This window comes from Varroa destructor, unplaced genomic scaffold (assembly GCF_002443255.2).
Source record: "Varroa destructor unplaced genomic scaffold, Vdes_3.0 BEIS01000444.1, whole genome shotgun sequence".
In the NCBI taxonomy this organism is placed as follows: domain Eukaryota; kingdom Metazoa; phylum Arthropoda; class Arachnida; order Mesostigmata; family Varroidae; genus Varroa; species Varroa destructor.
The window spans coordinates 1-23,465 of NW_019211897.1; the positions used below are offsets into that span (position 1 = coordinate 1).

The 23,465-nt window shown below is 40.5% G+C and overlaps 8 protein-coding genes and 2 pseudogenes across 8 annotated transcripts; 5 read left to right on the forward strand and 5 right to left on the reverse strand.

The window, feature by feature from the left end:
- Positions 1-1,098: 1,098 nt before the first annotated feature.
- Positions 1,099-1,744, reverse strand: LOC111255103 (histone H2A). Its single transcript, XM_022816759.2, has one exon. The coding sequence runs from the start codon at positions 1,700-1,702 to the stop codon at positions 1,325-1,327; it is 378 nt and encodes a 125-aa protein (XP_022672494.1). The 5' UTR covers positions 1,703-1,744; the 3' UTR covers positions 1,099-1,324.
- Positions 1,745-1,864: 120 nt separating this feature from the next.
- LOC111255100 (histone H2B) lies at positions 1,865-3,078 on the forward strand. The gene has a single exon (XM_022816755.2). It carries the CDS (start codon positions 1,900-1,902, stop codon positions 2,272-2,274), a length of 375 nt encoding a protein of 124 aa, XP_022672490.2. The 5' UTR covers positions 1,865-1,899; the 3' UTR covers positions 2,275-3,078.
- A 1,178-nt stretch (positions 3,079-4,256) lies between these two features.
- Positions 4,257-5,043, reverse strand: LOC111255102 (histone H2A-like). Its single transcript, XM_086976392.1, has one exon. It carries the CDS (start codon positions 4,992-4,994, stop codon positions 4,617-4,619), a length of 378 nt encoding a protein of 125 aa, XP_086832518.1. The 5' UTR covers positions 4,995-5,043; the 3' UTR covers positions 4,257-4,616.
- A 1-nt stretch (position 5,044) lies between these two features.
- On the forward strand, positions 5,045-6,170 carry LOC111255104 (histone H2B). The gene has a single exon (XM_022816760.2). It carries the CDS (start codon positions 5,192-5,194, stop codon positions 5,564-5,566), a length of 375 nt encoding a protein of 124 aa, XP_022672495.1. The 5' UTR covers positions 5,045-5,191; the 3' UTR covers positions 5,567-6,170.
- Positions 6,171-6,303: 133 nt separating this feature from the next.
- LOC111255101 (histone H3) lies at positions 6,304-6,834 on the reverse strand. Its single transcript, XM_086976391.1, has one exon. It carries the CDS (start codon positions 6,817-6,819, stop codon positions 6,409-6,411), a length of 411 nt encoding a protein of 136 aa, XP_086832517.1. The 5' UTR covers positions 6,820-6,834; the 3' UTR covers positions 6,304-6,408.
- Positions 6,835-7,619: 785 nt separating this feature from the next.
- LOC111255106 (histone H4) lies at positions 7,620-8,806 on the forward strand. The gene has a single exon (XM_022816762.2). It carries the CDS (start codon positions 7,666-7,668, stop codon positions 7,975-7,977), a length of 312 nt encoding a protein of 103 aa, XP_022672497.1. The 5' UTR covers positions 7,620-7,665; the 3' UTR covers positions 7,978-8,806.
- Positions 8,807-8,974: 168 nt separating this feature from the next.
- Positions 8,975-9,638, reverse strand: LOC147754128 (histone H2A-like; annotated as a pseudogene).
- A 117-nt stretch (positions 9,639-9,755) lies between these two features.
- Positions 9,756-10,904, forward strand: LOC111255105 (histone H2B-like). Its single transcript, XM_022816761.2, has one exon. It carries the CDS (start codon positions 9,789-9,791, stop codon positions 10,161-10,163), a length of 375 nt encoding a protein of 124 aa, XP_022672496.1. The 5' UTR covers positions 9,756-9,788; the 3' UTR covers positions 10,164-10,904.
- A 74-nt stretch (positions 10,905-10,978) lies between these two features.
- Positions 10,979-15,153, reverse strand: LOC147754129 (histone H3-like; annotated as a pseudogene).
- A 92-nt stretch (positions 15,154-15,245) lies between these two features.
- LOC147754130 (uncharacterized) lies at positions 15,246-16,195 on the forward strand. Its single transcript, XM_086976393.1, is given in 3 exon segments — positions 15,246-15,262; positions 15,264-15,412; positions 15,415-16,195. Coding segments are annotated over 3 exon segments (300 nt in total). The 3' UTR covers positions 15,549-16,195.
- Positions 16,196-23,465: the final 7,270 nt, after the last annotated feature.

Sequence of the window (23,465 nt, forward strand, 5' to 3'; positions counted from 1 at the left end):
TCACTTATACCGAACATGCCAAAAGAAAGACCGTAACCGCTATGGATGTTGTCTATGCCCTCAAAAGGCAAGGACGCACCCTCTACGGCTTTGGTGGTTGAACTGGACTGATGATCAAGGACTCACTGTCCGTAAAAAAACGGCCCTTTTCAGGGCCACCAAATCTTACAAAATCAGAAACATTTTATCGCATCACATTATATAGCTTGGACTGTTAAAGCATTATTTTAATTTTTTTTAACACCAATGAAAACAGGGTTTTGTATATGACATTATATAATAATACCCCTTGTGTCAAATGCCAGTCATTTCATTAAAGTTCACTCTAGGTCAGACCAGGAGCGATTAATTAGTTTCTTTGTTATGCATGCGTGCCGGATTACTACAATACCTTCATTAATTACAAAATACCACTCTGCTCCAATATTTGATTATGTATCGTCTTTTTTTCCTTTGTTCATGAGTACATCGGGTCTCAACAGTAAATTCCCATAAGACTCAATGTAACAACATCGGCTTAAGAGATATATCGAGAACTTGTGTAATTTATACAAGAGGTAAAGGTGGCAGTATAACATTAGATTAACGTAGTAATGTGTCACGTCAAATTTAATGAACGTCGTGAAGTATGCATGATGTAGCGTCAAATTTATATACAAGTGATTATCATGTATGAAGTTGTTGATAAAATGGGCTATACTTACGAAATCGAGTTTCTGAAGGGATTTTAAGATACAGTCAGATGAATCGACGAATTTAGAATAGAAAAACTCAATGCAAACGTTATAGATATCGATTCATGTTTTTACCTCGTTATGCGTTGGGAAACTGAAAAAACAAAGAAATCCTCGTAAAACTTACTGACTAAATTCAAGTTATTTTTCTAGACATAGTTGTCTGAATAAAAAATTGTCTTCGCACTCCTCAGAGTTCCGACAATAATATGTAACTATAAGTTCCGCTTGTTCGAGGTTTTGGGCAGCGAACGACACTGCAAACTGAACGACAAAGCATTAGTAATTAAAAATAGCTATTAAATATAATTATGGGGATTTGTGAATAAGGTGCTTGAGAATACATTATTATGGATGTTGGACATTTGTGTCTTTTTTTTTTAAATTTAAGATCGTATATGTGTCATTATTTTGTCTAAGCCATCTTAAAATGTTTGTTTTTTTCAGTTAGATACTTGACCGTCCATGGAAATGCATAGAGAGATTAGTAATTATAAAGCGCATGAGTTCATAAGCGAAATGCTCATTATGTGTGATCTCATAAAATAAGGTGGCCCTGAAAAGGGCCGTTGTTTTTGACAAGAAGTTTCTTATGCCTGGGCCTTTTCGGTCTTCTTGGGCAGAAGGACAGCCTGGATGTTCGGCAAGACACCACCCTGAGCGATGGTCACGCCAGACAGAAGCTTATTCAACTCCTCGTCGTTACGGATGGCCAACTGAAGATGCCGGGGGATAATCCTGGTCTTTTTGTTGTCACGGGCGGCATTGCCAGCCAACTCAAGGACTTCAGCGGCGAGATACTCAAGAACGGCAGCAAGGTACACGGGGGCACCAGCTCCGACACGCTCCGCATAGTTGCCCTTGCGGAGCAAACGGTGGATACGACCTACAGGAAACTGGAGTCCCGCACGCGAAGACCTGGTCTTGGCCTTCGTTTTCGACTTCCCCCCCTTTCCGCGTCCAGACATGGTTTCGTTTGGCTCAAGCACAACAAGAACAAGATGATTCGAAGTTTTACTGAGTCGTATTTATAGGCATTGTGAGCGCGCCACTGGGAGAGCGGAGCGTCTTTCACAAGTACGCCCTTTCCACTTTGGCTTTGTTGTCGGCGCAGCGAATCATGATAAATAGCAGCTGGTCGAAGGGTGCCCTCATTCGAGTGACAATGCCGCCCGCACCGTCAGGAAAGGCTGTGAAAAAGGCCGGTAAGGCCCAGAAGAATGTTCGCGCTACGGACAAAAAGAAGAAGAAGCGCAGGAGGAAGGAGTCCTTTTCCATCTACATCTACAAGGTCCTTAAACAGGTCCACCCTGACACCGGTATCTCCTCGAAGGCTATGTCCATCATGAACTCGTTTGTGAACGACATATTTGAGAGGATCGCCGCCGAGGCCTCCCGTCTGTCCCATTATAATAAGAGGTCGACTATCACCTCTCGGGAGGTTCAGACCGCCGTTAGGCTCCTGCTTCCTGGTGAACTGGCTAAGCACGCCGTGTCTGAAGGCACCAAGGCCGTCACTAAGTACACTTCTTCCAAGTAAATCGTCGGTTCTTCGGCACAAAAAACGGCCCTTTTCAGGGCCACCAGGTTTTACGAGTTCAACCACTTTACAACCTCTTCATATTCTTCGTGTTTCGAGATGGTGTCCAAAGTGAATGCCGAGCCTGTTATAGTAAAAAATGCGGATTTTTTGTATTTTGAGATAGATTTTTGTTACATGTGTGTGTTGGTCTTTTCTCACAAACTTCCTAATTCAAACTTTTGAAATGAACTGTGCTATACCGTTTTGCTTGTATTCTGTCTATGTTTAACTAACATTTTGCTGTTTAGATATTTTACTCAACGATTCTTTATGAATTTTAATGATGTTTTTAATAAAATTAGTGGTTTTTCTACTTAGGTTATTTTAGGTACCATAAAATTGTGGAATGAATCGCGTATTAGAAAAATGAATGGAACAAATTCTTTAATATGCGTTTTATATTGCAGCGTGTTCCAATCAAAATGAACAATTTGCCTATTTAATAGCGGTAATGACGAAGAGCTGATTTTCTTTCCTGAGTCGTGTCAGGTGGCGCAGGATACATGATAAACCTACGGTGATTTGGACATTAATCTAGTAGAGAAAGATCGGGTAAGCATTAAATAGATAATGCCATGAAGAGAATGCCGAAAAAGTTTGAATCCAAGATATTTGTTCATCACTCATGGCACAAGTTGATTTCACAAATATTTACACATTTATATTAGCCCGCACAAAAATACTTTAACTCACCTATTTGAGAATATTTTTATATAGAACATTGCTTATATGATAATAAAATATTGTTCCGCTCAAAAAGAACTTAGAAGCTACTAAATTTATTGATATAATTTTCAAAACTTTATACTCCAAGTTCACGTAATGGTAAATATAATATAGAACATAAAGTTGGCTGAACCTATAAATTCTTGAGAATATAGGTTCGACACACAAAATTTTGGGGTGAACTTGGAGATATCGCGAGTCCGAGTATAGTTGGCAAATTTTAAATAAAGTCGTTCCATGGCAAGGAACGACTCATTAGAGATATCTGAAAAATCTATAAGAAACCCCCGCCTCATCATCCATGATACGAAAACCCTTATACTAAACACCAGAAAACCCACTTTCATGAACCCGGTTAAATTAGCCAGAAGCTAAAAAAGAAGATTTATCCACATGTCTTATACCTAATAAATCAAACGACTGCTGCAGCAAATTATAGCCACACGATATAAGTATAAGCGCTTATTATAGCCCTTCTCAAAAATAGCTTAACCAGTCCTTATTTTACTCTACGCTGGTGTACATAAACTACGCAACCTTAACGGTCGCCGAACAAAGATTTGAATTCAGCCACGTGACCACTTGGTTGGTGATCGCGTCCCTTAAGTATGCCAAAGCGTTTCAAAATACCAAATAAGGGAATACCTACATCGTTTTTGGCGGGGAAAAAAATACTAGCGGCAGTTAAATCGGCACACATGGTGCCTTGATTAACCATAAAGCGTAACACGTCCTCAGAAACATCCTGCTTGTAGTTGAGTGAAAAAGCAACGTCTTTGGCCGCGACAAAAGAGGGAAGGGCCTTGAAAGGGGAGGAGCTAAGCGTCACCGAAAGATTCTTCGTGATAATATTCAGGGTGTTTTTAAACCCGCTACCCGCCGCTTGGCTTACCGTGGTAGTGTCAAGCGTATCTCTGGTCTAATCTACGAGGAGACTACTAGTGTCCTTTAGATCTTTTAAGAGAACGTCATTCATGAGATACACACGTATAAAAGCTTTGGATGTAATCAAACATGACTTAACGACCTTTTGTCACCGTCCGTAGGGTTTTCTTGGATTAAATAATGTATCAAAGGGTAACCAAGACGAACAGTATGCGTTTAGCAGGTTATATACGCACGACAAAGACTTTGGATGACGGATAATAAATGTTTCCTATGTCATTTCATTTAACCCACGTATTAAGCGTGAATCTACTGAAACGATATTAAAATTAATTTAGAAGATACAAAACATGGTTTTATTCGAACAGACAAGCAATCCTGTAAAAGGCCGTTTGTGTAGACTAAAGAGATCATTCCTAGTTTTGTTGACCAGAAAAGCCCTGGTGTTCAGCAGAGGTATTTACGGAGATTATTAATTACCATGGGATTATTGTGCAGGATCGAATGCATTTGTTTGCTATTTGAGAAGTAAATGCCGCGTTTATATAGCATCCTGTCACTTATCAGATACGATCTATATAAATATATTATGTTAAATCGATTAAAGAAATGTTAAAGAATGCTTCTAATATATGATCCTATAACATCTGGTGGCCCTGAAAAGGGCCGTTTTTTCAATTACGAGAGTCTTAAGCCTGGGCCTTCTCGGTCTTCTTAGGCAGAAGGACAGCCTGGATGTTGGGTAGGACACCACCTTGGGCGATGGTCACGCCAGATAGAAGCTTATTTAATTCCTCGTCGTTACGGATGGCCAACTGTAAATGTCGAGGGATAATCCTGGTTTTCTTGTTGTCACGGGCGGCGTTGCCAGCCAACTCCAGGACCTCAGCGGCGAGGTACTCAAGGACGGCAGCAAGGTACACGGGGGCCCCAGCCCCAACACGTTCGGCGTAACTGCCCTTGCGCAGCAGACGGTGGATACGACCGACGGGAAACTGAAGTCCCGCACGCGTAGACCTGGTCTTTGCCTTCGTCTTGGATTTTCCGCCTTTTCCGCGTCCAGACATGGTTTCGTTCGATTTAGGTACAACAAACACGAGATGGTTCGAAGTTCTACTGAGTCCTATTTATAGGCGTGTGAGCGCGCTATTGGGAGAGCGGAGCTTTTCTCACAAGAGCCTCCCTCTCCACTAAAGGTCCGCTGACGGCGCAGCAAATCTCGATAAATAGAAGCTGGTCGAGGGATGCCTTTATTTGAAAAAAGATGCCGCCCGCACCGTCAGGAAAGGCCGTGAAGAAGGCTGGTAAGGCTCAAAAGAATGTTCGTGCCACGGACAAGAAGAAGAAAAAACGCAGGAGGAAGGAGTCCTTCTCCATTTACATCTACAAAGTTCTCAAACAGGTCCATCCTGATACCGGTATCTCCTCGAAAGCCATGTCCATCATGAACTCATTTGTGAACGACATCTTTGAGAGAATTGCCGCTGAAGCCTCCCGCCTGTCCCATTATAATAAGAGGTCGACTATCACCTCTCGGGAGGTTCAGACTGCTGTTAGGCTTCTGCTTCCTGGTGAACTGGCTAAGCACGCCGTGTCTGAAGGTACTAAGGCTGTCACCAAGTACACTTCCTCCAAGTAAATTGTCGTTTCTTCGGAACAAAAAAACGGTCCTTTTCAGGGCCACCAAGCTCTATGAGATCAACCACCATAGCTATTGTAGACTAGCCGTTATTATTCATTTCTCACTACTGTGCTGTGTGTGTATAAATCTATAGTTTATACACGTCTGACTCTTCAAGTAAGCTTAGATTCTAAAATATCAAATCCTTTCGCGCAGTAGCAACGACCCCAAGAGGATCAGAGAAATGCTCTGTCAATTGCTAAAGCCCGTCTATACCGTGTACACATAGGTGATAATGCGAACTTAGATGTGGGATCGCTGATTTTATCTGGAGCATCTTACCTTTTAGGACGAGCCTCCCAACGGATAATTAACGGCGAGTGCGCCATTTGTTTGGCCTGGTTATTTTTAGTCGACGTAATAATTACCAAGCTGTTGCGAGTTTTGCTCAAGTTACTGGATAAAGGGAAAAGCAGCCAGTTAATTTATAATTATTAGCGTACGTCAGTGTTACTGTCACCCATGATCACAGCTATCTCGATCTTTTTCTTTTTTTAGGTGATAAAACGTCCGATATTGTAGAAGTTAGTGAGTCTAAAGAAGGATGCTTTTTTGATCAGTACTTCAATCAAGCGGCCAAATGAATGTTACAAACTTATTTCTAAGATGCTGAACTTCCCATGTGTGAATTAATCATTTTTGCATTTAGGAAAACTGTGTAACCCTTTAAGTAACTTAAGATTAATTCTAAAACATTCTGTTATGTTGTATTTATTATTCGTATTTAAACTACAAAGCGTCTGATCTTTTAGGATGTGGTGGCCCTGAAAAGGGCCGTTTTTTACCGAATAATCAGTAATTTAAGCACGCTCTCCGCGGATACGACGGGCAAGCTGGATATCCTTGGGCATGATGGTGACACGCTTGGCGTGGATGGCGCACAGGTTGGTGTCCTCAAATAGGCCGACAAGGTAGGCCTCGGACGCCTCTTGGAGGGCCATGACAGCCGAGCTCTGGAAACGTAGATCAGTCTTGAAGTCTTGAGCAATTTCACGGACAAGACGCTGGAAGGGCAGCTTCCGGATTAAGAGCTCAGTCGACTTCTGGTAACGACGGATCTCACGGAGAGCGACGGTACCGGGCCTATAACGATGAGGCTTCTTCACACCGCCGGTGGCCGGGGCCGATTTGCGGGCAGCTTTGGTGGCCAGCTGTTTACGCGGGGCCTTTCCACCAGTCGACTTACGAGCGGTCTGCTTGGTACGAGCCATAACTTCGTTCCCTTAACAACAGCGTTATGGCGCGGTCAAGCTACTCCATTGCTTATATAGCGATTGGGGCGAGGGTGTACTCAGACTTGCAGCGCCCCCTGGGAGGACGCGTCAGCAACCATTGGAAATCGAAAAATTTCCCAAACTTCATGTGCTCTGCTGTCTGTATTTCAGCTGTGTTAACCAACGAGTTTCTTTTTTTTGATCTCTGATATTTTGTTGTTCGTCAAACTTATTTATATCAATTACTTGGAATCGACAAGAATATCTTTTTAACTAACATTAACAAAAACAAGATCATTAGGACTTACGGTTTGAAACTTGAATAATCAGTCAGTGAGCAATAGTATGCCGACTCTGTTAACGCATGTAATTAGAATTTGGACTATGAGATTCTGCACGACAGTACTACTAGAATTAATTTAGTCGAGCCGGTAACAAGGAGCGTCTTCAGACGAAAAATAATTATTATTGACTTTATTCAAACCAATGTCAACTTTTACTCAAAAAATTATTAACTTATTAATGTAACTACTTAAATGTTGCTGGTTTGAGGTACCCAAGCTAACGCATCCAAAGATAAAAAAAATCAGGTCAACGAAAAACAATTCGAAATTGCGTCGAATCACATGATCCATTCGATGCTTGCGCCCCTGGGGGCGCCAAAACTTTGTACCGATAAGAGAGGAGGACTAACCTTTGGGTCTTCTGATTGGCTAGCCAATATGCAGCATTTTTTGGCGATCACAGCGCCATCACATGCGGTGCTCTTTCCGTCTTTAAATAGAACGACAGCAAACAAGACAAAAGCATATTTCGTTGAGACTTCAGCGAAAGCGGATTACCATGTCTGGACGCGGCAAGGGAGGAAAAGGCCTCGGAAAGGGAGGCGCTAAGCGTCACCGAAAAGTTCTTCGTGATAACATCCAGGGTATTACCAAGCCAGCCATCCGTCGTTTGGCTCGTCGTGGAGGTGTCAAGCGTATTTCCGGTTTGATCTACGAGGAAACCCGTGGTGTCCTCAAGGTCTTCCTGGAGAACGTCATCCGTGACGCTGTCACTTATACCGAACATGCCAAAAGAAAGACCGTAACCGCTATGGATGTTGTCTATGCCCTCAAAAGGCAAGGACGCACCCTCTACGGCTTTGGTGGTTGAACTGGACTGATGATCAAGGACTCACTGTCCGTAAAAAAACGGCCCTTTTCAGGGCCACCAAATCTTACAAAATCAGAAACATTTTATCGCATCACATTATATAGCTTGGACTGTTAAAGCATTATTTTAATTTTTTTTAACACCAATGAAAACAGGGTTTTGTATATGACATTATATAATAATACCCCTTGTGTCAAATGCCAGTCATTTCATTAAAGTTCACTCTAGGTCAGACCAGGAGCGATTAATTAGTTTCTTTGTTATGCATGCGTGCCGGATTACTACAATACCTTCATTAATTACAAAATACCACTCTGCTCCAATATTTGATTATGTATCGTCTTTTTTTCCTTTGTTCATGAGTACATCGGGTCTCAACAGTAAATTCCCATAAGACTCAATGTAACAACATCGGCTTAAGAGATATATCGAGAACTTGTGTAATTTATACAAGAGGTAAAGGTGGCAGTATAACATTAGATTAACGTAGTAATGTGTCACGTCAAATTTAATGAACGTCGTGAAGTATGCATGATGTAGCGTCAAATTTATATACAAGTGATTATCATGTATGAAGTTGTTGATAAAATGGGCTATACTTACGAAATCGAGTTTCTGAAGGGATTTTAAGATACAGTCAGATGAATCGACGAATTTAGAATAGAAAAACTCAATGCAAACGTTATAGATATCGATTCATGTTTTTACCTCGTTATGCGTTGGGAAACTGAAAAAACAAAGAAATCCTCGTAAAACTTACTGACTAAATTCAAGTTATTTTTCTAGACATAGTTGTCTGAATAAAAAATTGTCTTCGCACTCCTCAGAGTTCCGACAATAATATGTAACTATAAGTTCCGCTTGTTCGAGGTTTTGGGCAGCGAACGACACTGCAAACTGAACGACAAAGCATTAGTAATTAAAAATAGCTATTAAATATAATTATGGGGATTTGTGAATAAGGTGCTTGAGAATACATTATTATGGATGTTGGACATTTGTGTCTTTTTTTTTTAAATTTAAGATCGTATATGTGTCATTATTTTGTCTAAGCCATCTTAAAATGTTTGTTTTTTTCAGTTAGATACTTGACCGTCCATGGAAATGCATAGAGAGATTAGTAATTATAAAGCGCATGAGTTCATAAGCGAAATGCTCATTATGTGTGATCTCATAAAATAAGGTGGCCCTGAAAAGGGCCGTTGTTTTTGACAAGAAGTTTCTTATGCCTGGGCCTTTTCGGTCTTCTTGGGCAGAAGGACAGCCTGGATGTTCGGCAAGACACCACCCTGAGCGATGGTCACGCCAGACAGAAGCTTATTCAACTAAAGATGCCGGGGGATAATCCTGGTCTTTTTGTTATCACGCTCGGCATAGTTGCTCTTGCGGAGCAAACGATGGATACGACCTACAGGAAACTGGAGTCCCGCACGCGAAGACCTGGTCTTGGCCTTCGTCTTCGACTTCCCCCCTTTCCGCGTCCAGACATGGTTTCGTTTGGTTCAAGTACAATAATGAGACGATTCAAGTAGCTCCCCTTGAGAAACGGACGGTGGAGACGGTTGATAGAGGACTGAAGTTCTACACGCTAAGGCCTAATGATATAGTGAGAGATAGTTATAGCACTATGAGTGCAAGAGAGAGTAAGATGAGTCCAAATGGAGCATTGCCTAATTCTATAACAACTGAAGTGGTTACAGCGACCAAAATGCCCTCTCCCGAGCGGCATCCTCTCCACTTTGGCGCCAAAATCGCCTCAATAGATTAAGATAAATACGACAGGACCACAGGCTGGCTTTATTTCGTCGATCATGCCGCTTGCACCGTCAGGAAAGGCCGTGAAGAAGGCCGGTAAGGCCCAGAAGAATGTCCGAGCAACAGAAAAAAAAAAAAAGAAACGCAGGAGGAAGGAGTCCTTTTCCATCTACATCTACAAAGTCCTCAAACAGGTCCATCCCGATACCGGAATTTCCTCGAAAGCCATGTCAATCATGAACTCGTTTGTTAACGACATCTTCGAGAGAATTGCTGCCGAGGCCTCCCGTCTGTCTCATTATAACAAGAGGTCGACCATCACCTCTCGAGAGGTTCAGACTGCCGTTAGGCTACTGCTACCTGGTGAACTGGCCAAACACGCTGTGTCTGAGGGTACCAAAGCTGTCACTAAATACACGTCCTCCAAGTAAATCGCCGGTTTTAAACAAAAAAGGCCCTTTTCAGGGCCACCACATCTTGCGAGATCAAACATCACAAAAACTCAATTGTCCAATGCGAAACGTATTTGTCATAGTCGATATAATCTGTTCGTTGGTATCGTGTGCAGCAGAATATCTGGATGACTCATAACATCTATCTGGCCTCATAAGCTTGGTCAAAGATTGACAATGCGGTACTAAGATAATGCTCAATATTTGGTTATTCATTTCTTAAAAAATGGCTGGTCATATCTAATGTTTGGAACAGATTTGACTAATATATGATTATATAGTAGAAAATATCAATTGAGGCGTGAACATATATTTTACTCATTGTGTTCCAAGAAAAGGAGTCAGTCAGGACCGAGATCTTGCTATAGGGTTTTTGATTTTCGTTAAAGAAAAATTGTGATTCCTGACTTTTTGAGCCCGTTTAATTATTACTTGCTCTTTTTTGTGCTATCTCCAAATTGTTTCTTACTATAGAGAAGCGATGAGCCTGAATCGTATTTACGCCTGGACTAACTTTTTTCAGGTACGAACATATATAGAATTGAATTTAAAGAAAAAAAGATGCTAATTCTCGAAAAGAACATATTAGGAACTAACAAGTCTTTTGAATGAAGTAGAAACTTGTTGTGAACCGCTATGAACTTGTAGGTTTCGTATACTAGTGGAACGATTCTAGGAAGGACCTGACTAATCCAATAAAGCATAGCCATTGAGAATCGATTAATTTGTTTTTTAATTTAATTTGATTATTTTGGTCAGCGTGTTGCATTAAGGAAAAAGTTTATGCTGGTAGAACGATACAACTTTATTCGTTAATTAAACACAAAAAAATAATCCATAATTCTTCAGACTGATAAGATGTTCTTTAACCAAATGACTTTCCGTTCAACTAGAAAGAAAGAACGGATTCGAGCGCTAAAAACTGAGATCATCTCTAACACTGCGAACAGTAACAGAAATTAGCAATTAAATCAAACCAATTCAATCAAAAATAAATTCACGTTTTATCAATACACTTTTATCAACTGCTAACCTGTGTCATGTGTGAAGTTTCGCGAAACGTAAGAACTGGCTGTTTTAAACTTACAAAGATTGCATAATTATATAAAGAGCGTATATTTGGCTAAGATTGATTCTCAAATATTTTATATCTGTTATTTATATTTCGAGTGCAAAATGTTTGATATTGCAGCAAGTGGTAGCCCTAAAAAGGGCCGTTTTTCTTTTCTGAATAATCAGTAATTTAAGCACGCTCTCCACGAATACGACGGGCGAGCTGGACATGATGGAGACACGTTTAGCGTGAATGGCACACAGGTTAATATCCTCAAATAAGCCAACCGGGTAGGCCTCGGATGCTTCTTGTAGGGCCATGACAGCCGAGCTTTGGAAGCGCAGATCAGTCTTGAAATCCAGAGCGATCTCATTGGATTGGAAGGGAAGCTTGCGAATGAGAAGTTCAATTAACATCTGGTAACGACGAATCTCACGGAGAGAGACAGTACCTGGCCTACAACTATGAGACTTCTTCACACCGCCAGTAGCCGGAGCCGACTTACGAGCAGCCTTGGTAGCCAGCTACTTCCGAGGCGCCTTCCCACCAGTGGATTTGTGGGCAGTCTGCTTAGTACGAGCTATTTTGAATTCGTGACGAAGAGCGAATGTACCGCGCCCGAAATACTCTGCAGCTTAAAGATGACAATGGTGAGGGTTTGTTGAAAGCAGCAGCGCCCTCTGGGAAGACGCTTCAGAGACACTAACAGAGGTTTAAATGATTGTTAAAATTCAAAGCTTTTTGGCAGTGAAAATTATGTTCTTTTATGTTAGCTTGTAAGATATTGTAGTTGAGCGATGTAGTTGATATAGTGCGAACTATATCGTACTTTCAGTGGAACGATAAAGGTTTCTTGTGTTTAGTTAGATAGTAAATGGCACATACATATATAACAGAAAACTGCCCCTAGTTATAAGCTATTGTGTCAGACATCGATATTCTGTATTAATTTTTACGGGAATTTGAGTAGTTAAACAATAGGTAAATTGCACAATAATTAGCTATTGAAGGTAAAATGCATGTTCTTCAAAATGGCCACTTTTTCAGTAAGTTTAGCTCCGAATCTCAATTGAATTGATTTTTTAATTCGTTTAGTTTAAAATTGCTTTGTACTATTAAGAAACTCATATGAAAACTGTGTCTAAAGCTCTGATTTTCTATGCCGCCGACTGCAAATCTGGAGCCATCATTTTCAGATCTTGCAGTTGAATATGTCTCTGCTTCAGCTGTGCTTTAAAATTAATCGTAAACTTCATATTCACAAATAGTAATATAGGCTATAAGAGTGCTATTCACTGACATGGAAACACATACTTATTTTTACAGATTTATTATTGAGATAATAGAGATATGGCTCTTCCGGATGCATTGATCCTCTACTATGTGCAAAATCTTTCAGCTTGAATACACAATCGTTATATCTCTAAAACAAGCTATCTGTAAGCTCTACTAACAATTTCGGTTAATGTCATAACTACTATTAGATAGAAAACGATTACTAATCTAATTTCGCTCATATAACACTGTTAACTTTATTGTGAAGAGTTACTGCCATTTATCGTACTAGTTATTTTTTCTAATTAACATTTCAAAGTTTTGGGCTATGAAGACTAACTACGATGTAACTGAAATTCCTATAATTGGTATCTACGATTGGTATCGAGCACCGCTACGAAAAATAGCATTATTCACTTATGAAATGTTTTAGGTGACAGTTGAAAGAAATGTTTGCAAAACTTAAGTTTAAAATTTTAGTAAATTCTAGCCAGATTCGAGTCCAGTCACGCAATTCATATTGTGTAACACTAATGGCAAAACGCTTTTCACTCTTCCTACTCAGCCTTCTACCCGAGCGTCGCTTCAGTCCTGATACCCGAATCAGCTCAGCGACTCCACCTGGACCCTATTGCTTGAAATGCTTTGACTTGTGTCTCCATATCTCAGTACGTGCTAATGTGTTTTGCATCTTTTTTAATATCAGATATAAGCAGTATCCAATGTTATCCTAGAGCCTGAAGCTAATAGCAAACCCGTTAGTTTTAACCGTCTATTACATAGAATAGCTTAATTTCACGAAGCACAGAACAGCAAACACTAGCCTATCTAGGATGACTTTTTCCAGTTTCAAAAGCAGATTTTCTCAAAATCATAAACCTTCATTAATTAAATTCTTGAAAAAAAAAAAAGTAGATTCGCGTATGGTAATGCGTGTTCGATCGATAACATCTTATTGCTGTGTATACATATCTAGGAACCAAGAGCAACACTCCTGCTTACAGATACCCTAAATAGTAAGGCCATTTTAAGTCCAAAAAGAAAAGAAAAAAAAACACGCTCCTTTTCGACGGTTTTGTTTGTTTGAACCGTACAATGGGACCGTGGGACCGTACAATAGTAGTACGGCTATGAACATTGTTTAAAGCTAAAAATTACACAATTGTATTCGCCGTATATTTCCCGTACTAGCATATTCATCACAGTAGTTTTGTGATGATATTAAGAGAATAGCAATTGCTTTCATCCATCTAAACGAATCAAGATTTCACCTGGTAAATTAAGGTATATAATTACTCGAATGACACCAGCAAGCCACTGGCTAGATGAACCAATTAGTCGGGACTAAATGCCCACATGAAGCTTTGTTGATGAGGCGTAGCTTTCGACGGCGCGATTAAGGGTTGCTATAGTTGCTCCATTGGGGTTATATAACGAATAAAATGTAAAACATCGTCTAGGCAACAGATGATAGTTGAGCAAAATATCTACTAACACTCGTGTTCATTTTTACTGGAGAAGTACAGAGGGTTATTCATACTACGCCTTAGTGCTAACGTGTGATTAACCTTCTATTTAAAATACGTCAAAAGCTACCGGGATATCGCAGTATCTTTTGTAATTTCTAACAAATTATAATCAAGTGTCAAAGTGTCGCAGTAAAGTATTTGCTTTTGCACCAACTTTTACCCATTTTGTCAGATTCAAAATGGAACGGCGGGTAACTTAATTTCCGTGGTCGCTTTCGCTAACGAACTCATATGAGCTTGCTGAATTTACCTTCGTGTGTGGGTTCTCTTATAATTATCAATTATATTATATATTGTATAATTTACTAGTTCGGTATGCATCCATGCTTTCGGTCACGACAATCGTCTTTTCTAACTCAGTAGTTTTAGTTGCAACCTTTCCTTAATGCTAGTTTTGATCTCACTGTTGCGATGTAAGCCAATAACGAGAATAGACCCAGCACAAATAAACTGAACGTTTTTTTTCCAAACAGACCATTGATGCTCAGACCGAGACTCTGGAGCTAAAAATGATGAGGCATTCAAGGCCAAGAATGAACGCCAATGAAAAATAATCTATCCGATTTCATATAATCGATTGCAGTACTTAAGGCCAATCGTCAATGGCGTCGATTAACCAGACAAGATAACTTTTACGTAATGTATATATGTATAATAGTTCCCTTTTTTCTCTCAATAAATTATTCCAATAATTCCATTCATATGGACCACAGATTGCTCAATAAGCGAACTAATACAACTCCAATATTTACCCGAACCAAGGCTTTAACAACACATGATACTTGGTACGTGTACTGCACAACTGCAAAGAAAGTATACAAATTAATTCACTTTTTAATCACAACTAACAGCCAGTTCATTCAGGTATAAGAAAAGTTCCTTAAACCAAATTCTATACCAATTCGTAATCTAAATAGAAATCCATAATGTAACGCCGATTTACGAACGTGTTAGAACTAACGTCGAGCAAACTCTTCGAGTCAAGAGTTCGAAACGAATCACGCGACCCACTTGACATTGGTGCTTTTTTCTTATCAATGGGAGACGAGCACGCGCTTTGAAAGGGGTTGTGATTGGTTGAGCTAAGATCGAGCGCCTTGGATAGCATCATGTCAGCACATGCGGTGTCGCTGTCTGCTATAAATAGGGATGGTGCGTTTAGGAGCAATATACTATTTGCTGAGACCCAAATAAGCGATCAACATGTCTGGACGCGGTAGAGGGTTTCAGAAAGGATAGCGCTACGCGTCATCGAAAGGCAGTTTGTGGCAACATTCAGGATATCACCAAACCTGCCATTTGTTATTCGGGTCGTGATGATGGCGTCAAGTCTATTTCTGGTCTCATCTACGAGGAGAGCCGTAATGTCCTCGAATCTTCTAGGAAAACATCATCCGTGACACTGTCACTTACACCAAGCACGTCAAGAGGAAGACTGTAACCTCAATGAACATTGACTATGGCTTCAAGGGGCAGGGACGCACCCTCTACGGTTTCGGTAGTTAAGCGGGACGAGTCCATTAGAGGCTTGCTGTCCACAAAAATCCTTTTGAGGGTCACTAAATATTTTGTAGTCATAGATCTTCTAGTGAATGTACTTAATTTTGTTCCGATAAATACTGATTCATTTCTGAGTATGTTGGTTCCTTGCATCTCGTGGAATCAACGTTCTTTCAAGCTTTTCCACACGTTGTTTTGAAAAAGTGGTTTTTCAGGCATCAATTTAAGCATTGGTTAGGAACCTTTATCCACTTATTTTGATGTCGTATTAAGAGGATTTCCTTAATTTGCACCTGTAATCGTACATCTATCGTTGGGCAGTTACCTTGAAAACATCAAAGGAGACGTAAAAAGGTCGCAACTGACATAAAATGGCCTTTGAGTACGAGCAGTATATAGGCACGTTAGCCTGTTCTAACTAAACAGTTACCGTTGACTTGTTTTATAAATTGTTCGGTGAGTATATGTTAAAAGCTATTGTTTATTTCAAGAGAATCAACCAAAAATAGTAATCATTTTATAATACGGAATATAATAATAAAGAATAAGGAATAACCGTTCACATATTCATCAGTGGTGAAGCGTCCGAAATTTCAGTAATTCATTTATTAGATAAAATGAAAAAATCATAATAAAGATAGAATTGTAATGTATATGGATAATGTTAATCAAATTAAAATTCTTGAAAACAGATTACCTACTTCTTCCTTTATTGGGAATGAAACGTAAAACTGCGAATACGAAAATGTCTGTTTATATGTGCTATGTTGTTCTACGTTTAGAGATCAGTGCTTTAGGAAAATCCTTGAAAGGCTTCGAAATCGAATGGGCTGAAACTTTGACCCTTTTAGCTCTCAAGAATAACTAATCTTTTCGGTATCGAAGACGGCGGTCAGGCGATAATAAACTGACAGCAGATATGGAAACCACATAGCCCCTTAGTGCAACTTGGCTCGGTAACTTGCGCGTTGCACTGTTTAAGTTTACAGGTAAGTTTTTGCCGCTAACTTTCGTAAAAAGGTATCACATTGATAAAAGTGCTTCCTTGAGGTGCTACGTACGTATGTCTTCTAAAAATTTAGCACAAGCAACTGTCGAAGGCGTTTAATTAATCGTCCAGCAAGGAGGCTATCCAGATACGAACTAGCTAAACGATCGTTAAGTCGAACGCATCTCGGCAAATTTTATAAGGACCGCATTCAGGTATTTCCTAGAACTTGCCGTCTTGGTGACCACGTGAAAAACTCATGTACCTATCTGGACAAATTTCCTCAATCGCCGAGAAGTTACAAGATATAAAGTAATATAAGAAGTTCTCGTGAATTTCCACAGATGGCTTTGTCGGTGTATTATACGCCTCGTTGTAAACTGTATTTTTTATCTGTTCGAGTTTCTGGTTGAAAGACACCAGAAATCGCTGTTGCTAATTCTGCTAAACGTACATAAGCACAACGCAATTTGTGTTAGTAAAAAAGTTACGTCATTGTGAACTAAAAGGATTTTTCGATCACATTTATTTACCCCGGCCATTTGTTGCTGACATAACATCTTTTATTATACCAGTTAAATTTATATTTTCCTCTTGATTTAACCGATTCCTGAAAGACTTTCGGTTAAACTAAGTAAAGTTGGCGGCTTGGAGAGCAATCTTCAGTTTTTAACGCAATGTTTCGGGTTATAGCGTTTATCGTGCTTTGTTTATGTACATAGGGAAAAATAATTGACATGAGTTCTATTCACGCAGATCAACAAAGCGGTTCGATATATCGATATAAGATCACACTGTTCAATCTACAAGATCATACATGAATGGATGTCGTTATCGTATATACTCGTGAGAATATTAACTGAGTATTTACCTTTGATCTCCTTTGAGACTTAACATTGTAAGCTGAAGTATTTTTTCAGAATAGCACCGGCATATGTGGTGCACTATTCAGGTGTAAGTAGAAATATGGCCTAAAAAGACTGTCTTATTATCTATAAAAATTTCTGTGGACTGTCTTCAATGAAGGCCTTAAATATTACTGTAAGATTGTTAATGATAACATTCAGAGCACTATTTAGTCTATCACAAATTGTCTAATAATATGATGATTTATTGAGCAAAACACATCCATGTATCTTATTATGTCGACTGATAATTTCAAGCTGACATATTGTGTTTGAGTAGTTCTTTTCACCAAAATTATGCAACATTGCACTTTTACAAGGTATAAAAAGTTCATCATCAAAAAAACGCTACCAGGGTCTTTAATTAGAGAAAGCCGCGTGCCAGACATACTTGTGACTCAATTAAAAATGTATGACCAACCTGGGAATTGTCTAACCGATTCTTTTGTACGTTCGAAAATGCAAAGACCATAACTGAACATTTCGTGACCTAATTTTCAAGTCTAACGCAACTTTCGCATTGTAGTAATGTGCTGCGCTACCTTGCATTGTTGCCCTGACCAAAGACCAATAGTTCGAAAAAATATCACAGTTTAAGATGATCATACATCGGGCATGCTCCAAGAGTGTTTATATATGCTAATAAATGCTTCAAGCTCTAGCTTCGATTCCTTTGCTTAAGTAAACACTGCATTAGACGACGGATGGCCCCATCTCCAGCACGAAATGAGTTGTGTGTCTGCGCCACATCTCGGACCACTAGGATCTTACATGTCCCCACGTTTAGTAAATAAAGACTTTATTACAGTACTATTATGGGGGGAAAAGAATGTTCGCATCACTGTTAAAAAAACAAGTTGTTTATTTCTTTCGTTGTTACTTATAAACGATATCTGGACGCTTTTCCACCGTGTAGTCGTGTGTCGTCTGTTCGAGCTTAGTGGTCCACCGCTTGTATATCCGTCGCTCACTCCGGCCTTTTTTTTCGCAGTTACCGGAGTAAGCACTTGAATAACAGAGCACGAAAATATACTGATAAAATCGGCCGGCACTCATAACACAGTATTCAAAAAGACTGAAGCTAGATACGCAACCTTGCCTACGCGGCCTGCAACGGGGTAACCTGCTTTCAGGTTTTAGGTACAAGTACAATTAGTAGAATCTCTATTTATACTAATTGTAACGTCATTAGAGCGCAAATATGCAAGTTCAAGAAGTGTTTTTATCATGTTCTTTTCTTATCAAATTAAACTTGGTTCGGAAAAAAAACTAGCGAACGTATTTTTATATGAGAAGGGCCCCAGTCAAACATGGTGTACTTCTTATATTCTAAAACGACTGTCGTTTAAGCCGCTCGTTACGTATTCAGACTAGCCTTAGACTAGGCTTATTCAGTTCCACAATGTCGTATCCAGCATCTAGTAAGGCGAATGTCCGTACCATGGACTGGAAGGAGACGAAACGTAAAAGAAATGAGTCCTTCTCTATTTATGTCTACAAGGTTTGTAAAAAGGCGCATCTTTGCATTTCTTTTTAGCTTCGATAAATGATCAACCTCTTTGCACGATACCATTAGTGACCCATATAGTTTTAGCTTGGACTCAGCATGGACGGCTGTAATTGACATTTTTTTTTTTTAAATTAATGAATTATAATGGACCCATTTACGTTACATAATGGAAAAGTCTTTGATGAATATACTGGCGTCATTTTTTTCTGTCCTGTGGGACCAATTGTTTTTTTATGATATCCAGTAAATTCTAGCACTTATATAATCCGACAATCCCTTACTTATGTATATATTAACCTGTGACAAACATAGAGCTTTTGAAGCCCAAAGAAGCAACTGATAAGCAAGCATATCCCGCTATAGATTTCCTTTGAGAAGCCATACACAAGGAAATAATGCATGGGAAAGCAAATGGTGGGTACTTAGCTATCCAGAAGCTGCCAAAATTTGGGATAAATGTGTAGAAATGGAAGTATTTTTAACACATATGCAAAAAGCATCGTTCTAGCCCCAATTGAAAAGTTATCCGATTTCCGGACTCGTTGTCACGGTCTAATATATTTTTTCACGTGCTCGGCATTATCTGATGATTGATCGTCCTATTTACTTTAGGCTTTGGCCAAGACAATTAAGGCAACCTGAACCACACCTTTTCACAAGCTTAAGTGATTTTGCAGTTAAGTATGTACCTTATTTTAATCTACTAAGCAAGAGGAAAAAATTAATTTGCTTGTTAGATATTTCATTCAAACTTTTGAATGAAACATGTATATCATGGAGATATTAACGCTATCTAGTAATTATACAAAACAGATCTCGAGTTAGTATATTTTAGTTGGCTTAGTACAATTTTGCGTTACTCACGCTGATGGCATTACTCTATCCACCTGTTCAATAGTATCAATTATCTCGGGGGGGGAATATTACGTCTGACAAGTTACAATTAACACAATACGCATGGATCTAGTTGCTAAATAAAAAAAAACGCTTGATTTTTCAAAACGTGGTGGTTGTTAAAGTGACCATTTTGTTGCAGAAATGAGTGGCCTAGGTCTTTTTGAGCAGCAAGATAGCATAAAACAGGGCATAAACCTGAGCGATAGTGACGCCAATCTGCTGTTTATTTAACTCCGTCGCTACGGATGGCTAGGTGGAGATAACAAGGAATGATCCGCGTCTTTTTGTTGTCAGGGGCAATTTTGCTGTCTATGAAGTTCCCCGGGTACTGTTGCAGGAGTTGTGAAATGTAGTGATCTTCAAGTAAAAGAGAAGCTTTGCACTAACCTAACTCTTTTATGGGTAAGGTGATATATTCCTGCTCCACATCGGGTATTCGTCCCTTAACACTGTGTTATATAGTAGTTATAAAGTGTTGTTTAAGTACGTAAACTGTCGAGCAGTCGTTCGCAAAAATCTCTTTCATAGTTTTTGATTTAAGTGTAAGGCTAATTAGCTTCGCGTGTCCGTCGTTTATATTTATGATAATAACATTTCACAGAACGGTTTCTAGAAGCAACGTCCTTCTTCTCTTATTCGACCTGTATATTTATTCTCAGATACATTGTTAGTTTTGTTTTAGTAGCCAGGTAATGGCTGGAGCAATAGTCAGAGAGGCGACTGTTCCAAATAGCGCTAATAACGGTTTGAGTAAATATAATATTTGAGGCGTACGTAATTCATCGCCATTCACGACACAGGATATGCTCAAAAAAATTAATGTATATCCTATCATTCGGGTTCCAGGTATTTACTAACCGTCCGGTGAACAACGCTACGTAGGAAATTGCGCTCAATTCTGGTTTAGTGAAACAGAACGTTAAGAGAAAAGAGTACTGTCTAAGTTCGTTCGTCTATTATTCAGATTTGGCAAGTTATATACATATATATATATATATATATATATCATTAAGAAGGTTTGCACAGTTCTGTTGCCCATTATTCGAGCTACTGCTGCGATTCCGTGGGTTCTTAGTGCCACAAGATTGTTCCCAACAGGTGGTCTACCTTGTTCTTCTTGGATCACAATTGGTGTGCGATGGCCAATAACTTAGCCGTCCTTACACACCAGTGGTAAACCGGTGCTTTCGGTAAAAGCCTAAATTTGGCAAGAAGCACGGTACATACAGTTCATAGCGAGTTGATCGCTACAAGATTGTTTTTACATGGTGCAGCATTAGCCAACTCCGGGGCCTGTGGTATCCTTATTTAACCACGGGCAGGACAAAAACACATTTCTGGCGACGCAAACCCAGCGTTAGCCTGCTCGACCATAGCCTGGCGTCCTGCTGTCCCTTATCCCGCTGCTCACTCAAGTGGCAACCGAATCTGTTACCTTCGAAGCCCCATCTTCCTGTTGCTACAATGGCCTGTTTCCCACTATAGTTCGTTGTTGTTGAGCCTCATCTGGGTCATTTCTAGCCCGGCTTCGGTAGGTTTCACGAGTTGGGAACTTTGACGGTACAGGCCTTCCGAGGAGTTTCGAAAAGCAGTTAGTTACCGTTTCCAAAGCATACCTAGCCATATAAAAGTATCGCGCCTTTTATTCGTGTAACAAATCGCCATATGTTTGCTACTAAGAAGCGTAAAGTGACAATAATCATGAAGAAAACCAGAGTGTTGACTATCTATCGTCATTGCCTATCTGGTAAGACGAGAAAGCCAACACTTGCCGGCAAAATATATACTTTTAATCACTTGACATTTTACGGTGTTTACACAACTCGCCGTCTTCCTTATTAATCGACAGCATGACACTGTTTCGATTCAAGCCAAGCATTGTTCACGCATGTTGACTGTGCCGTCGTCCCGCCCAAATTTTAAACAATCGAGAGCGGAATTTCGAAAGTACGAAAAATGCTTGTATAGAGCTCTGCGCAAATACGATATATAGCTGATCACAGCAAAGCAAGGCAAGCGAGCTAGATCAGCACCTAAAAATCCACTGGTTTTCCCAATGTGAGCCCCGTTTGCCCCCTGGGCCATCGATGTACGCCATCGGTATCATGCCTAGGGTACCCCTTTGCAATATCGCGCCGCTGAGTTTTAACTCTACCTGGTCCGGTTTGAAAACTTACTCGGGTTCTATTCACGAATGGAATAACAGAAAAAATAGAAAGCAACTAGGGTAATTATGCTTACATTTTTACGTATTTCACATGTTAATTTCGGCTTTTATATGAGACACTTAAGCTGGACGTGAGTATTAATAGTAGATATAAGAAAATATTATGGATACACGGAAGGAGAGAAGCAAAGTAGATGTTAAAGTTCGCGTTAAAGGAATGTCCGAAACAACACAACATTTTGAGCTCTCTCATTATCAACGATTAGACGTGTTTGTCTGTTTTCGAATCGACACAATGGTTCCGAAGTAGAAACAGGGAGAACAGAAAAACAGACAAAGGGAAGATCAGTCTAACAGGATCCGTAATCTCGCTTATCAGAGACTCTTGCCAGCCCATAACCATCGTTCTTCACCGCACCCCTTCTCTTCTACTCTAAATGTATTTTTTCCCTTCAGTTCAACAACATCGTTTCTTCTCGAAATCGCCCCCTTAAACCGTTTTCTTTTCAACTGCCCTCCGCCGCCATCATCGCAAAGCGCCGCCACAAATCTACGTGCCTCTCTCTCCCCCACTGTCTCCAATTCACAGTTACCCCTCAAACTGGGTTTCAGCCATACCTCCAATTCACAATAGCCAAAAACAGCCATATTCCCCATTGACGCCCGTTTCTTGTACACCCCCGTATTCAGTCCCTATATTTGCCCCTTCTACTAGAAGGCAGTGCCTCTGCCACGGCGGCGTAGCCTACCCAAAATCCATCCCCTCCTTTCTAAAAACCTCCTTAAATGGCCCCTTCTAAAACCCTCTAAATGCCCCACCCAACTGAACTCACCGATACGGCGTCTGGACCAGACCAGCCAGCAGGCAGGCAATAGTAACGTAGACAGCCAGCCGTCGGCAGCAGCACCGCAAGCTGAGTCCAGTCGAATCCACCGCCCGGTGGCGAGTTCGGAGCCACCATGGCCCGCGTCCCGCGTCCCGCGTCACCTAAAAACTGCCACCAGCACCACCCGACGCTTCTCTTCTCTGTGTCTTGGGCGCCCGGTCGCGCGGCGTGCCAACTGTAAAAACCACTTCAGCCCTCCTCCGGCGGTGACTCGCGAACGTGCGCTGTGCGTCCGGTCCAGCTGTAAAAACTCCAGCGCATGCGCGTCTAGGATACGACGCAGAGGTAGCGGCTGCAGCAGCGGCGCACGCTGCCGGCGCTGGGAAAGGGCAACTGGGAGGTGCGTGGATTGCTTGTGGTCTTGATGGTACCACTCAGTTGGCTGTTGACTGAACCACGTTGACGCGTCATGGGTTCACGCGCTGGACGCTTTGCTGCAGCTAGTGAAATGCAAAAGGGGACCGTACCGTGTATACTGCACGGACGTTACACGACGTTGTGGGATTACAATGCTGTTCCAGCAGAGCTTTCGGCGAAGGGAGATCTAAACTCGATGATATGAAACGCAG

Excerpts from the sequence above, each read along its gene's own strand:
- LOC111255103 (XM_022816759.2), bottom strand. The coding sequence starts at position 1,702 with ATGTCTGGACGCGGAAAGGGGGGGAAGTCGAAAACGAAGGCCAAGACC.
- LOC111255100 (XM_022816755.2), top strand. The coding sequence starts at position 1,900 with ATGCCGCCCGCACCGTCAGGAAAGGCTGTGAAAAAGGCCGGTAAGGCC.
- LOC111255102 (XM_086976392.1), bottom strand. The coding sequence starts at position 4,994 with ATGTCTGGACGCGGAAAAGGCGGAAAATCCAAGACGAAGGCAAAGACC.
- LOC111255104 (XM_022816760.2), top strand. The coding sequence starts at position 5,192 with ATGCCGCCCGCACCGTCAGGAAAGGCCGTGAAGAAGGCTGGTAAGGCT.
- LOC111255101 (XM_086976391.1), bottom strand. The coding sequence starts at position 6,819 with ATGGCTCGTACCAAGCAGACCGCTCGTAAGTCGACTGGTGGAAAGGCC.
- LOC111255106 (XM_022816762.2), top strand. The coding sequence starts at position 7,666 with ATGTCTGGACGCGGCAAGGGAGGAAAAGGCCTCGGAAAGGGAGGCGCT.
- LOC111255105 (XM_022816761.2), top strand. The coding sequence starts at position 9,789 with ATGCCGCTTGCACCGTCAGGAAAGGCCGTGAAGAAGGCCGGTAAGGCC.